This window comes from Chiloscyllium plagiosum, unplaced genomic scaffold (genome assembly GCF_037043375.1).
Source record: "Chiloscyllium plagiosum isolate Xiang-an unplaced genomic scaffold, Cpla_swu_hap1 HiC_scaffold_23, whole genome shotgun sequence".
Taxonomy (NCBI): Eukaryota; Metazoa; Chordata; class Chondrichthyes; order Orectolobiformes; family Hemiscylliidae; genus Chiloscyllium; species Chiloscyllium plagiosum.
Genome location: NW_028270161.1, coordinates 56,965,893 through 56,978,084, shown reverse-complemented (window position 1 = coordinate 56,978,084; position 12,192 = coordinate 56,965,893). Strand labels below are relative to the sequence as shown.

The window sequence follows — 12,192 nt, the reverse complement described above, 5'->3', positions numbered from 1 at the left end:
GGAGAGGTACTACACCTTCTGCAGTCACAGGGGAACATGGCATGTGGCCATCCGCAAGGCACAAGTCAGGAATGTCATGGAATATTCCCCTCTTGTATGGATGGATGTAGCTCCAACAACTCTCAAGAAGCCTGACATCTTCCAAGACAAGACCGCCTGCTTGACTGGTACCACATCTATTCCCTCCACCACTGATGCTCAATAACAGCAGTGTCTACTCCTAGGGCTCCTTAGACAGCAATATTCAAACACGCGCCTTTGCCATCTAAAAGAAAGAGGGAAGCAGATACCTGGGAACACACCACCTGCGAGTTCCCCTCCAACCACACTCCATTCTCGCTTAGAAATACAGGTGCACAATCCTTTATCCAAAATGCTCGGGACCAGCTGGTTTTCGGAATTCAGAATTTTTCAAATTTCAGAATAAGTGTCATTTTGGTGAAATTTTTAAAAACCTTACCAGAGGAGTAGACTCACTGAGTAAAACTGGCCTTGAGACAGAATTGAGGCCTGCCAGTGCTGGGCAGCTTGCCCCCATGTTGTATTTGAGTGGCACGCATCGAGTAGGTATTGACTTGGATTAACTGTTTGCACGCCAAACAACCTTGTTAATGAGAAAAAAGCTTCATAAAAATACCTTCGGACTTGGAGCTTTTCAGATTTTGGGTAAAGGGTTGTCTATTTGTATATCGCTGTTCCCTCAGTGTCATTGGGTCAACATCTGGGAATTCCCTTCCTAATGGCATTGTGTGTCTAACGACAACACGCGGACTGTAGTGGTTCAAAAAGGCAGCTCATTACCACCCTCTTAAGGGCAACTAATGATGGGCTATAAATGCTGGTCTAGCCAGTGACGCCCACATACCAGCAGTGAATAAAAGCAATAGGAAGGAGCTGTTTCCATTGATAGGTGTTGGTACTTGGTAGATATAGATTTCAGATCTCTGGCAAATGAATTGGGGAAGATGATTTGAGCAGCAGCAAGTTGTGATGGAAAATGCATTACCTGAGAGAGTAATGTATAGGTTCACAAATTACTTTGTAAAGAGTATTGGATAAATACTTGAAAAGGAAAGCTTTTTGTAGGGATCTGAGAAATGAGCAGGAGGGTGGAAATAGTTGAATAGCCCTTTCAAAGTGGTACTATGTGCCAAACAGCCATGTCTGTTGGTTGCTCGGACATTTATGGATATGACCTATATAGCTTGCCATGTGTCAGATTCAAAAAGTAGTGGTGTTCAATAGGAATGAAGAGATAGGTATTTAAGGTTTTGATATTGATTGGGAAATAACACCCCACTTGAAGTGTTGAGATGACCTAATAAGGTAGAAACCTGACATGTTTATTAAAAGGGTGGCATTGGTGGCTCAGTGGTTAACACCGCTGTCTTACCACGCCAGGGACCCAGGTTCATTTCCAACTTCGGGCAACTCTCTGTGTGGAGTTTGTACTTTCTCCCTGTGTCTGTATGGGTTTCCTCCCACAGTGCAGGTTAGGTGAATTGCTAAGTTGCCCATAGTGTTCAGGGATATGCAGGCTAGGTGCATTAGTTAGGGAAATGTAGAGTTGTAGGGGGGGGGAATAGGTCTGGGTGGGATACTCTTCGGAGGGTCGGTGTGGACCTGTTGGGCCAAATCGCCTGTTTCCACACTGTAGGAATTCTATGATTCTATGACCCATCTCACCACCTTAGTAAGCTCAATGTGCAACTATGATCAGTGGATCTTGAGCACTGCTCCTGCACATAACTGGATCCTTAAGTACTAGTCTATTTCATCTTCCAGAAATGGATAGACTTGAACCACAAGTCCAGTTATATTGTGCAGGCCATGTGGTCATGAGGTGGAGTTCAGTTTTCATCCTATATCACATGAACATCACAGTGTGAGATATAGAAATTAACTCTGATCTTCACTTGACTATCTCTTAGCTGTATGTAGAACTTTCAAAGATAGTTTCCGCCGTTGCCCTGAATGTGGAGTTGTTTAGAAAAAGTACTTGGTTTGAATTCACATCCAGTGGAGGCATTTTGCCAAATTGAACTTGGGGTTGTGCAGCTGAAACAACTTTACAATGCAGATCAAGGAACCTAGCCTGCATATCCCTGAACACTATGGGCAACTTAGCAATTCACCCAATCTGCACTGTGGGAGGAAACCCATACAGACACAGGGAGAAAGTACAAACTCCACACAGAGAGTTGCCCAAAGTTGGAAATGAACCTGGGCCCCTGGCGTGGTAAGACAGCGGTGTTAACCACTGAGCCACCAATGCCACCCTTTTAATAAACATGTCAGGTTTCTACCTTACTAGGTCATCTCAACACTTCAAGTGGGGTGTTATTTCCCAATCAATATCAAAACCTTAAATACCTATCTCTTCATTCCTCTTAAACACCACTACTTTTTGAATTTGACGCATGGCAAGCTCTAGAGGTTGTTCAACCCTTCAGGCCTTTTTCCAACATTCAGTTATGTTGAGACTGATCTGTCCCTCTGCTCCATTTGCCTGCTTACATACTATTAATTGTTTTAATTATTGTGTTTTTAATTAAGAATCCATCGTGGTGTTGGATGAGGGACATTCATGTTAAATGTTGTAATCTGGTGAAGTGGACTTGGAGGCAGGTTAATTGGACTAGGATCTGTAAAAGAAATTCTGACCTAATTTCCAAGTTACATATTCTCCTCTTATTTGAATATTTCCATTATAGATTTTTTGCGATAACTCTCACATCGCTTCACTAAGAGCCCCTGTCCAATGAACTGCTGAACAGATAACCGACCTTTCTCTTGGAGAGCTCTACTTCTGAATACCAGGAGTTCTGCATTTGTCCTGTGCCACACACTGTAATTCTGTCCACTCAATTAGTCTCTGTTTGTCTTTTTTAGTTCCCCAGTTTTCATTTCAGTAGCCACCTGAGGCCACAGGTGTCAAATGGTCTCACTCACCATCCTGACTTGGAAACATAGCACTGTTATTTCAGTGTTACAGGGTCAGAATCCTGGAATTCCCTCCCTTATATAATTGTGGTGTGTCCCTACAGTAGACTGGCTGCAGTTCAATACCAGCTTCTCTATGTCAACAGTCAATTGTCAAAAATGGTCCTGCCAGTAAAGCCCGGGTCAATGAACAAATAAAGAAAATGCTAGACGTTCCAGTTGCATCTTTTTCATTAGCTTTGTTTGGTTTTCGATTTGCTCAAGAGGATATTTCCAAAACTTCAATCTTTTTACAAAATTGTTCACTAAGTGTGAGTAGGACAAGGGCACTCAACCATTCTCCTCACGTGACTCTACTGGAGGTTTCCAGCCCTTTTGAACTGGATATTTCTTCGATTTTGAATTGCAGAAATAAACAAAACATTTCATTCTTATTCAATCTACAATAATTTATAGTGAAATCTAGAAGCACTTTTATCACACACAGGGAAGTGTAGATCCCTCCACTGAAAAGCTGTGGCTGCTGAACATTGAGGTATGAAATGACTCGATTTTTGCTGGGCATTTTATAAGGAACTGTGGAACAAAGACTGCTACATGGAATTGAGGTGCAGAGTGAACTTGATCTAATTTAATGGCAGGGCAGGCATGAGGTGCCAATTGCTTGCCTCCTGCTCCTATGCACCAGCCTTAAATGAGCTATTCGGACCCCTGAGGGGGCTAGCTGTTTGTGTAATTCATATATTTTCTTAAATCTTTCAGGTGAAGGGAAAAACTGAGCTGCTGCTGTCTGCGGAAGCATCCAAAACTGCACAAAGAGCTGACCTGGAAAACCATTTAGAAACTGCCAAGCATGCCCTTCAGGATAAAGAGCAGGTACTGGAGTTAGGTGCATCCTTACTTTTATGTCTTCTTTCTAAATTCCTCTGTCTGCAGTACGATGGAAACTGCCTATGTAAACATGTCACATTATAATTGCACTCTCCTGCCAGTTATGGTGCCATTGCATAAACAGCAAGAATGTTTAATTACCTTGTGATAAGTTAACGATTTAATTGTGTCTGAAATTGATATGCCCAAATTTATAATGGAAACGCACTTTCAAGAGATTTCTGTGGATTTAAAATGAGTACATTATTTATGATTAGCATTGACTTGCGCTCTTTCTTCAGAAGTAAATGTTAGGTGGTGTCAGCACTAGCATGATTCCAGCACAGCAGCTACTATTTGTTTGTAATTTACAGTATGCTCTGTAAAATTAGGGAAAGTCATGTGTGACAAATATACCAGGCGTGCCCCAACACACACTGACCAGTGAGCTGGGAGTTCTTACAGCTTGTTTCGCCCCTTTTTTTTTTTAAGTGTGTCAATTTGAAGGAGCCAACAAAGCTTTAGTTTCAAACGGGACCAAAATTAGATTATCACACAATTGTCCCTGAACATTAGACTGTTTTTTAAAAAAAAAGTGATAGCTATTAGCTAAAATTTCAAATCAAAGACTCAAAGATGCTTAAAGTTGAAAGAAAGGCCCAATCTGTCATTGCAACAGGAATGTAACACTTGTTTTGAAGATTATTTTTCAGAGCAAAGGGATTGTAAACTTGAAGTTAAAATTGAGCAGTAATGATGACTTCTGTAGTTGAGTCGATGAAAGTTATTTAACAGCCTGATGTCCACGTGTCAGGTTACTTTGGAGATGTAGAAGGGTTTTTGTTTTAGTTTAACACAAACATCAGTTTCACCTTTTCACTGTACAGAAGCCAGTCTGTTCCGAGATGTTTTGACACACCTTTGGAGCAGGTGAAACTTGAACCCAACTCTTCTGGCTCAGGGCCCGACCACTGTATCACGAGCATTCTCAGATTGAGGTTTTGGTCAGTAGGTCTAACATCTGCTTGTGTGCTTTTTAATGTTCCTTTGAAACACCTGAAATATTTTTAGTACGTTAGCAGTGCGATATTCCTTGAAGTTTATTGTTAAAACCATATTGCCCCAAATCTCTCGGTTCAAAGTTCAGATCCCACTCCAGTCCTTGAACACAATAATCAAGGCTGCCATGCCAGTGCCATACGGAGGGAGTGCAGCACTGTCGAAGGTGCCATCTTTGGGATGACAAGTTCAACTCAAATGTTTGCATTAGTGGTCTAAATGCTCCCATGACTCCATTTTTAAGGCAAACTGTAGAGTTATTCCGAGAGCCATGGCAATATTTATCCCTCAGTCACATTGTTGTGTGTGGGAGCTGGCTGTGTGCAAATTGGATGCTGTATTTTCTACAGTATAGCTGTGATAATGCTCCTGGTCTGTAATGTGCATTGTTATGGCTGTTGGTCATGAAAGAAGCTAAGGAAATGGAAGTTGGTTTTTCTAAAATGACTGAACCACATTTTGTTCGTGTTCTCTCGTTTTCTCTCTCTTCCCCCTCCCCCCGCCAACCTCGCAGGAACTGGCCAAAGCTCAGGCTCAACTGGACCAGACAGCAGCAAAACTCAGTGAGAAGTCAGAGTATTGTACTCAGCTGGACAGCTGCCTTAAAGAGTACAAAGAGAAGCAACTAGCTTCTGAACATACAATAGAACAGCTGGGGACACAGATTAAGGTTTGTAGTAAATATATGAACACAAATTGTATTCTAAAGTTTATAAAAATGATTTATTCTGAGAAACTGGTGCATTAATGTCAGCGTATAATTTGCTTAATTGAGTTGTCAATACTGTGTAAGCATGGTAGCTGAGAAATTGCCTTTTTTTAATTTTCTGAAGCTCATGGGATGTTGGCATTGCTGGCCAGCATTTGTTGCCTGTCCCTAGTGGCCCTTGAGATGGTCGTGGTGAGGTGCCTTTTTGAATCGCTGCTGTGGGTAGACCCACAATGCTGTTGAGGGAATTCCAAGATTTTGACCCAATTATAATGAAAGCATAGCAATATATTTCCAAATCATGAAGGTGAGTGGCTTGGAAGCGGAACTTGCAGGCATTGGTGTTCCCGTCTATCTGTTGCCCTTGTCTTTCTGGGTGGTAATGGTTGTGGCTTTGAAAGGTGCTGTCTAAGGAGCCTCAGGATGGATAGTACACATTGGTGATACTGAGTGTCGGTTGTCGAGCGAGTGGATATTTGTAGATTTGGGGCCTTTTAAACAGGATGTTTGTTCTGGAAAGTGTCAAGCTGCTTGAGCATTGTTGGAGCTGCACCCATCCAGGCAAGTGGGGAGCATTCCCTTCCACTCCTGACTTGGGCTCCGAGGTGGTGGACAGGTTTTGGGAAGTCAGGAGGTTGTTGCAGGATTCCTAGCCTCTATTTAATGTATCTAAAATGATTGATTTTGAACATCTATTGAAATTTCCCTTTAGTTTTCCCTGCTGTAAGGAGAAGAAAATCTTTGTTTCTGTATGTATAATTAATCTAGTCGGTTTTATTGATGTGGTGTATATTGATTTCAGTAAGGCATTTGATAATGTTCCCCACTGCAGGCTATTCACAAAATACGGAGGCATGGGATTGAGGGTGATTTAGCAGTTTGGATCAGAAATTGGCTAGCTGAAAGGGGGTGGTTGATGGGAAATGTTCATTCTGGTGTGTCTGTTATTGGGCCACTGCTGTTTGTCATTTTTATAAACGACTTGGATGAGGGCATAGAAGGATGGGTCAGTAAATTTGTGGATGACACTGGGATCAGAGGAGTTGTGGATAGTGTTGAAGGATGTTGCAGGTTACAGAGGGACATAGATAAGCTGGACTGAGAGGGGCAAATGGAGTTTAATGCGGAAAAGTGTGAGGTGATTTTGGAAGGAGTAACAGGAATGCAGAGTACTGGGCTAATGGTAGGATTCTTGGTAGTGTAGATGAGCAGAGAGATCTCGGTGTCCTTGTACGTGGATCCCTGAAAGTTGCCATCCAGGTTGATAGGGCTGTAAAGAAGGCATACGGTGTGTTAGCTTTTCTTGGTAGAGGGATTGAGTTTCAGAGCTATGAGGTTATGTTGCAGCTGTACAAAACTTTGCGGCTGCATTTTGGAGTATTGCGTACAGTTCTGGTCGCCGCATTATAGGAAGGATGTGGAAGCTTTGGAAAGGGTTCAGAGGAGATTTACTAGGATGTTGACTGGTATGTGGGGGAGATCTTATGAGGAAAGACTGAGGGACTTGAGGCTGTTTTCATTGGAGAGAAGAAGGTTGAGAGGTGACTTAATTGAGGCATATAAGATAATCAGAAGGTTAGATAGGATGGACAGTGATTTCCTCTGATGGTGATGGTTAGCACAAGGGAATGTAACTTTAAATTGAAGGGTGATGGATATACGACAGATGTCAGAGGTAGTTTCTTTACTCAGTAGTAGGGGCGTGGAATGCACTGCCTGCATCAGTAGTAGACTCTTCAACTTTAAGGGCATTTATATGGTCATTGGATCAACAAATGGATGAAAGTGGAATAGTGTAGGTTAGATGGGCTTCAGATTGGTTGCACAGGTCAGCGCAACATTGAGGGCCGAAGGGCCTGTACTGCGCTGTAATGTTCTATGTTATGATCAGTTTCAGGTAGATACTCTTAAACATCCTGTTCAGGCACTCCTATAGACCAGCTAGGACTTGAATCTTGGCCTTCCAGTAGCACATTACCACTGCACCACAAGGTTATGGAATACCCATCTATCAAGTGGGGAGTATATTCCACCATACTCCTGACCTGGACTTGTAGATGGTGGGCAGACTTTGGGGAGTCAGCAGGACAATTACCCACCACAGTATTGCTAGCCTCTGCTTGGTTCTTGTATTCATATAGATAGCCCAATGCAGTGAGATGCTCATGATTAAAACAAAGAACAAAACAGCACAGGAATAGGCTGTATGGCCCTCCAAGCCTGTGCCGACACATTATGCCCTTTCCTATTAAAACAGTCTTCACTTACAGGATCCGTATCCCTCTCTTCCCTTCCTATTTATGTATTCGTCCAGTTGCTTCTTAAATACTGCTGTCATTACTTGCCACCTGTCAGCCCAAAAGTGGTTAATGACCTGCAATCACATCATCCAACAAAAATACTGCAGTAAAGGCAACAAGAAGTCAAAATATAGAATAATTTAATATATTGAGATCCTTTTTTGTAAATTTTTAAACCAAATTTCATTTCAGACCGCACTAAGTTAGTGCTGTAAGTAAAAATACAACAACCTTTTTTTAATTAACTGGCATCTCTGGGATCAGGAGTGTGCTGGTTAATCAAATATTCCAATTGATCAAGGGGACCACATAATTAATTTTAAAACGCTAGGAGAAATTTAATGCAAGGGGTATACACGTTATTGTTGTACTTTATTTACAGCATAAATCACTGAAATAATAATACAACTTTAAGACTTATTGACAAAGGGCCTCCTCGCACCCTCAACTGACTACTTGGGCATTGCGGTAGATCGTGATAATACATTTAAACACTGTGGTATTTGAGGTATATAATTTGTGATGGTTAAAATCAAGTCTGCTGTAGCTAATCTTGGATTGCATGATGAGAGTTTTATACAGACTGCTGAAAAAGTGTACCAATGAGGCTGCTGCTTTTAGAAACTGGAATCTGACATTAAAAAGGCCGAGATGGGTGAGAAACAGGCCCGAGATGACCAAAGTCGCCTCCAAAAACAGCACTCTGCTCAAGAGAAGCAAATCAAAGACCTGAACCAACAGCTCAAGGCTGATAAAGAAAGGTAAGGAGTGAAATTACTGTCTGCTTCTGAAGTTGATGGATTAGAAACTTAATGGACAGCAAGAGGCCATTCAGCTCATGTGTGTACCAATGTTTCAAAGACCTATCCACTCGTCCTGCTTGCCTGCTGTTATCCCTATAGACCTACAATTTTTTTTTTCTTTTCCTTTGAATGTTTATCGGTGAATCTGATTCCACCCCTTTCAAGCCATGCATTCCCAATATTGTAATTCACTGTGCGTTTTTAAATAATGCCCTGTTATTCCCAAGTCCAGGCCAATATAAATAAAAGAAGCATGGTTCTGGGACTGAAGTAAATGCATAATACTGCAGATGCTGGAGATGTGAAATAATCCACAGTTCTGAAAAACAGTCTTAGTTAATTTAGAATTACACCCGTAGGAAGGGGCAATTCAATACCTGAGGCTGCCCCACCATGATTCTATATAATCATGGCTAATCTGCCACAGGCCTCTTTCCTGCCAGCTGCTAAAAACCTTCAACTCTTTGATATTTCAAGAACCTGCCTACCTCCTTTTTAAGTACTCCTAGTGATCTAGTGTCCATAACTCTCTGGAATAGAGAATTCTAGACGCTAGGTGCCATCAGGGAGATGAAATTCCTTTGTTTCTCAGTTTTAAACGAGTATCTGCTAGTTTGAAACTCCCCTACTAGTGGAAACGCTATCTCAATGTTTGCCTTATCAAGCTCCTCTGAATCTCATATGTTTCAATGAGATCACTTATTATTCTAAACACGAATAATTAACAGCCTAACCTGTTAAGCCGTGCTTGATTATTCCGGATATCTCTGGAAAAGCATCATGAATCTATTTTGAGCTATGTTCAATGCCAGTATCTCTGTTTTTGGGGACCCCAAAACTAGACACAGTACTCCAGGGTTTGTCCTCACCAGCACCTATACAGTTGTAACAAGACTTTCTTATTTTTAAACTGGAACCCCCGAGAAGTGTAGGCCAAGTTGCTATTTGCCTCATTCAGTACTTGCTGAAACTGCATGGTACCTTGTTGAGTTTTGTGCAAAAGATCTCTCCACACTGCAGTCTTTTAGAGTCTATGTCCACTTAAATAATTGTCGGACTTTTTAATTCTTTCTACCAAAGTTACAAATCACACAACACCAGGTTATAGTCCAACAGGTTTATTTAGAAGCACTAGCTTTCGGAGCGCTGCTCCTTCATCAGGGAGCAAGTGGGGCAGGATCATAAGGCAGAGAACTTATAGTAAAAGATGAAAGTGTCATACAACTGACATGATGTATTGAACAAACCTAGATTGTTGTTAAGTCTTTAATTACTTAAGTGATTAAAAACAGCATTTTGTGATTTCAAATAAACCTGTTGGACTATAACTTGGTGTCATGTGACTTCTGACCTTGTCCACTCCAGTTCAACGCTGGCTCTCCACATGTTATAAAGCAACTCAGTTTAAGCCTAACGTTTCCTTATTTCCAGTGTGTGTAGTATAAGGCTGGAACTGCAGGAGAAATCAGAGGCCCTGGACCAGGCTAGGAAAAAGGTGCTGGAGTTGGACAAAGATCGAGCTGAACTGGGCCAGGGGCTAGAGCAGCTGAAGGAGGAGGTAAAGACTAAGGCAGAGAGTGCGAGCAAACTGCAAGGAGAGCTGACAGCGCTCAGATTGGAGAAAGAGGCTTCATCGAAGGAGCTGAAAGAAACTAAGCAAGGCCTCACTCAGGCCTCAAAGGCTCTTGCGGAAACACAAAATGAGTTGGAAAAGGAGCGGCACTTGATGAAAGCTACCCATGATGAAAAGGTCAGTGTGTACTAGCTGCTATGTAAACGGATGTAGCTTGGATATTGAACAAAAATCATTCTTGAGATGTGTGTGTTTCTCTGGCAAGATCAGCATGTGCCTTATTACCATCCCGCTGTGTTAATCATTTGAATGCTGCAAACTAGTCTGAATCTACAAGCATGAACATTTTAACAAGAGGGTAGACCCTTGGGTACCTGTGTTGGGAAGGTGGGGAAGATGTCTGTTTCATTCTTTCAGAAGTAACTGATCCCATTTCCTACTTGTTCAGGAAAAATCATACGAGCATGACAAACAGGAGTTGCAGAAAAAGTTTGAGAGTGCAACCAATGAAGTGAATGAGCTGAAGAGTTTGGTGCAGAGGAAAGAAGAGGTGAGCCAGATGGGATTGTGTGTATATTGAGGTCATTCCCAAGTAAATGTGCGCGATTCTGTCTGATCTGTAAGACTTTCTTGTTCACCCTGAGAACAGCAAGACTCATAATTCAGTAACTAACTCCGCAGGTCCTCACCCAATTGACAAATGACTTTGTCTGACAGCAAGCTGTGATTAGAGTAGTTATTTTTTATTTCAGGAGAGGTTCTGCCAACTGGGGTGCTGTTTGGCTACACAGGAGGGCAAAATCCCAGACAGTGGAAGTGTGAAATGCAAACTGAAAGTGCCCGAGAAACTTAGCAGGCTTGGTATCTGAGGTTAGACAAAACTGGTTTAATTTGCTGGGCCAGACTGGAAAACGTTAGTTCTGATATTTCAACAACTAATGTTTCTATTTTTAACAAAAGTTTTAATTTTGATGTGAATGTTTTGAATATGTTTTAATGCTGTGTTGTGATCTCACTAAATTTTAGATTATTCTGTTCCTTACTTCATTTTTAAAAAACCTCACTTGGCTTGAGACCTGTTTACAGAACTGTTGGTGACGGTGCAGTCAAATTTGTGCTAAAGTCTCAGATGCACATAGCAGGAACATCATTTTTCAGAGGTGTGAAAGTTGGAAGGGAGAAATTTGCAGGGCTTTGTGAAATCAGCCCCTTTTGAGATTGGCTGAGCTGCTCTTGCAGTGTGGGAGATTGACTGCAGTGAGACATATTCCTGAACTCTCGATCTCTATAAACCCCACCAAAATATCTCACTCCGGTTCTACACTCCTGCACATCATCAGTTTTAATTGTTCCACCATTGGAGGCTGTGCCTCCTGCTGACAAGGCCCTGATTCCCCCTTTTAAACCTCCTCCACTTATTGCTACTCCTTGAAAAACCAATCTGATCACAATCAGTCAATGTGACCATAAACTCGGAGGCAAACTGTTTCGCGCTCAAATCAGGAGGACTTGTCAATCTAAGTGGTCGAGGAAAGTTGGGATACTTGTCCTCCGAAAGATTGTCAATGTTGGAAGTTGATTAAAACTTTCAAAACTGAAATCCTTAGATGTTTGTGGCCTAAGAGTATCCAGGGATAGAGCATAGAACATTACAGCGCAGTACAGGCCCTTTGGCCCTCGATGTTGCGCTGACCCTGTGAAACCAATCTGAAGCCCATCTAACCTACACTAATCCATTCTCTTCCATATATCTATCCAATGACCATTTTAATGCCCTTAAAGTTGGTGAGTCTACTACTGTTGCAGGCAGTGTGTTCCATGCCCCTACTACTGAGTAAAGAAACTACCTCTGACATTTGTCCTATATCTATCACCCCTCAGTTTAAAGCTATGACCCCTTGTGCTAGCCATCACTATCCGAGGAAAAAGGCTCTC

General features: G+C 41.9%; 1 protein-coding gene across 1 annotated transcript in view; it reads left to right on the top strand.

Annotated features, from left to right (window-relative positions):
- Positions 1 to 12,192, top strand: part of eea1 (early endosome antigen 1) — a 99,998-nt gene that overhangs the window by 60,299 nt on the left and 27,507 nt on the right. Inside the window, exons 17-21 of the mRNA XM_043713344.2 lie at positions 3,706 to 3,819; positions 5,387 to 5,542; positions 8,503 to 8,642; positions 10,116 to 10,434; positions 10,706 to 10,807. Of these exons, the coding sequence (XP_043569279.2) occupies positions 3,706 to 3,819; positions 5,387 to 5,542; positions 8,503 to 8,642; positions 10,116 to 10,434; positions 10,706 to 10,807 (831 nt within the window). The remainder of the gene's footprint in view (positions 1 to 3,705; positions 3,820 to 5,386; positions 5,543 to 8,502; positions 8,643 to 10,115; positions 10,435 to 10,705; positions 10,808 to 12,192) is intronic.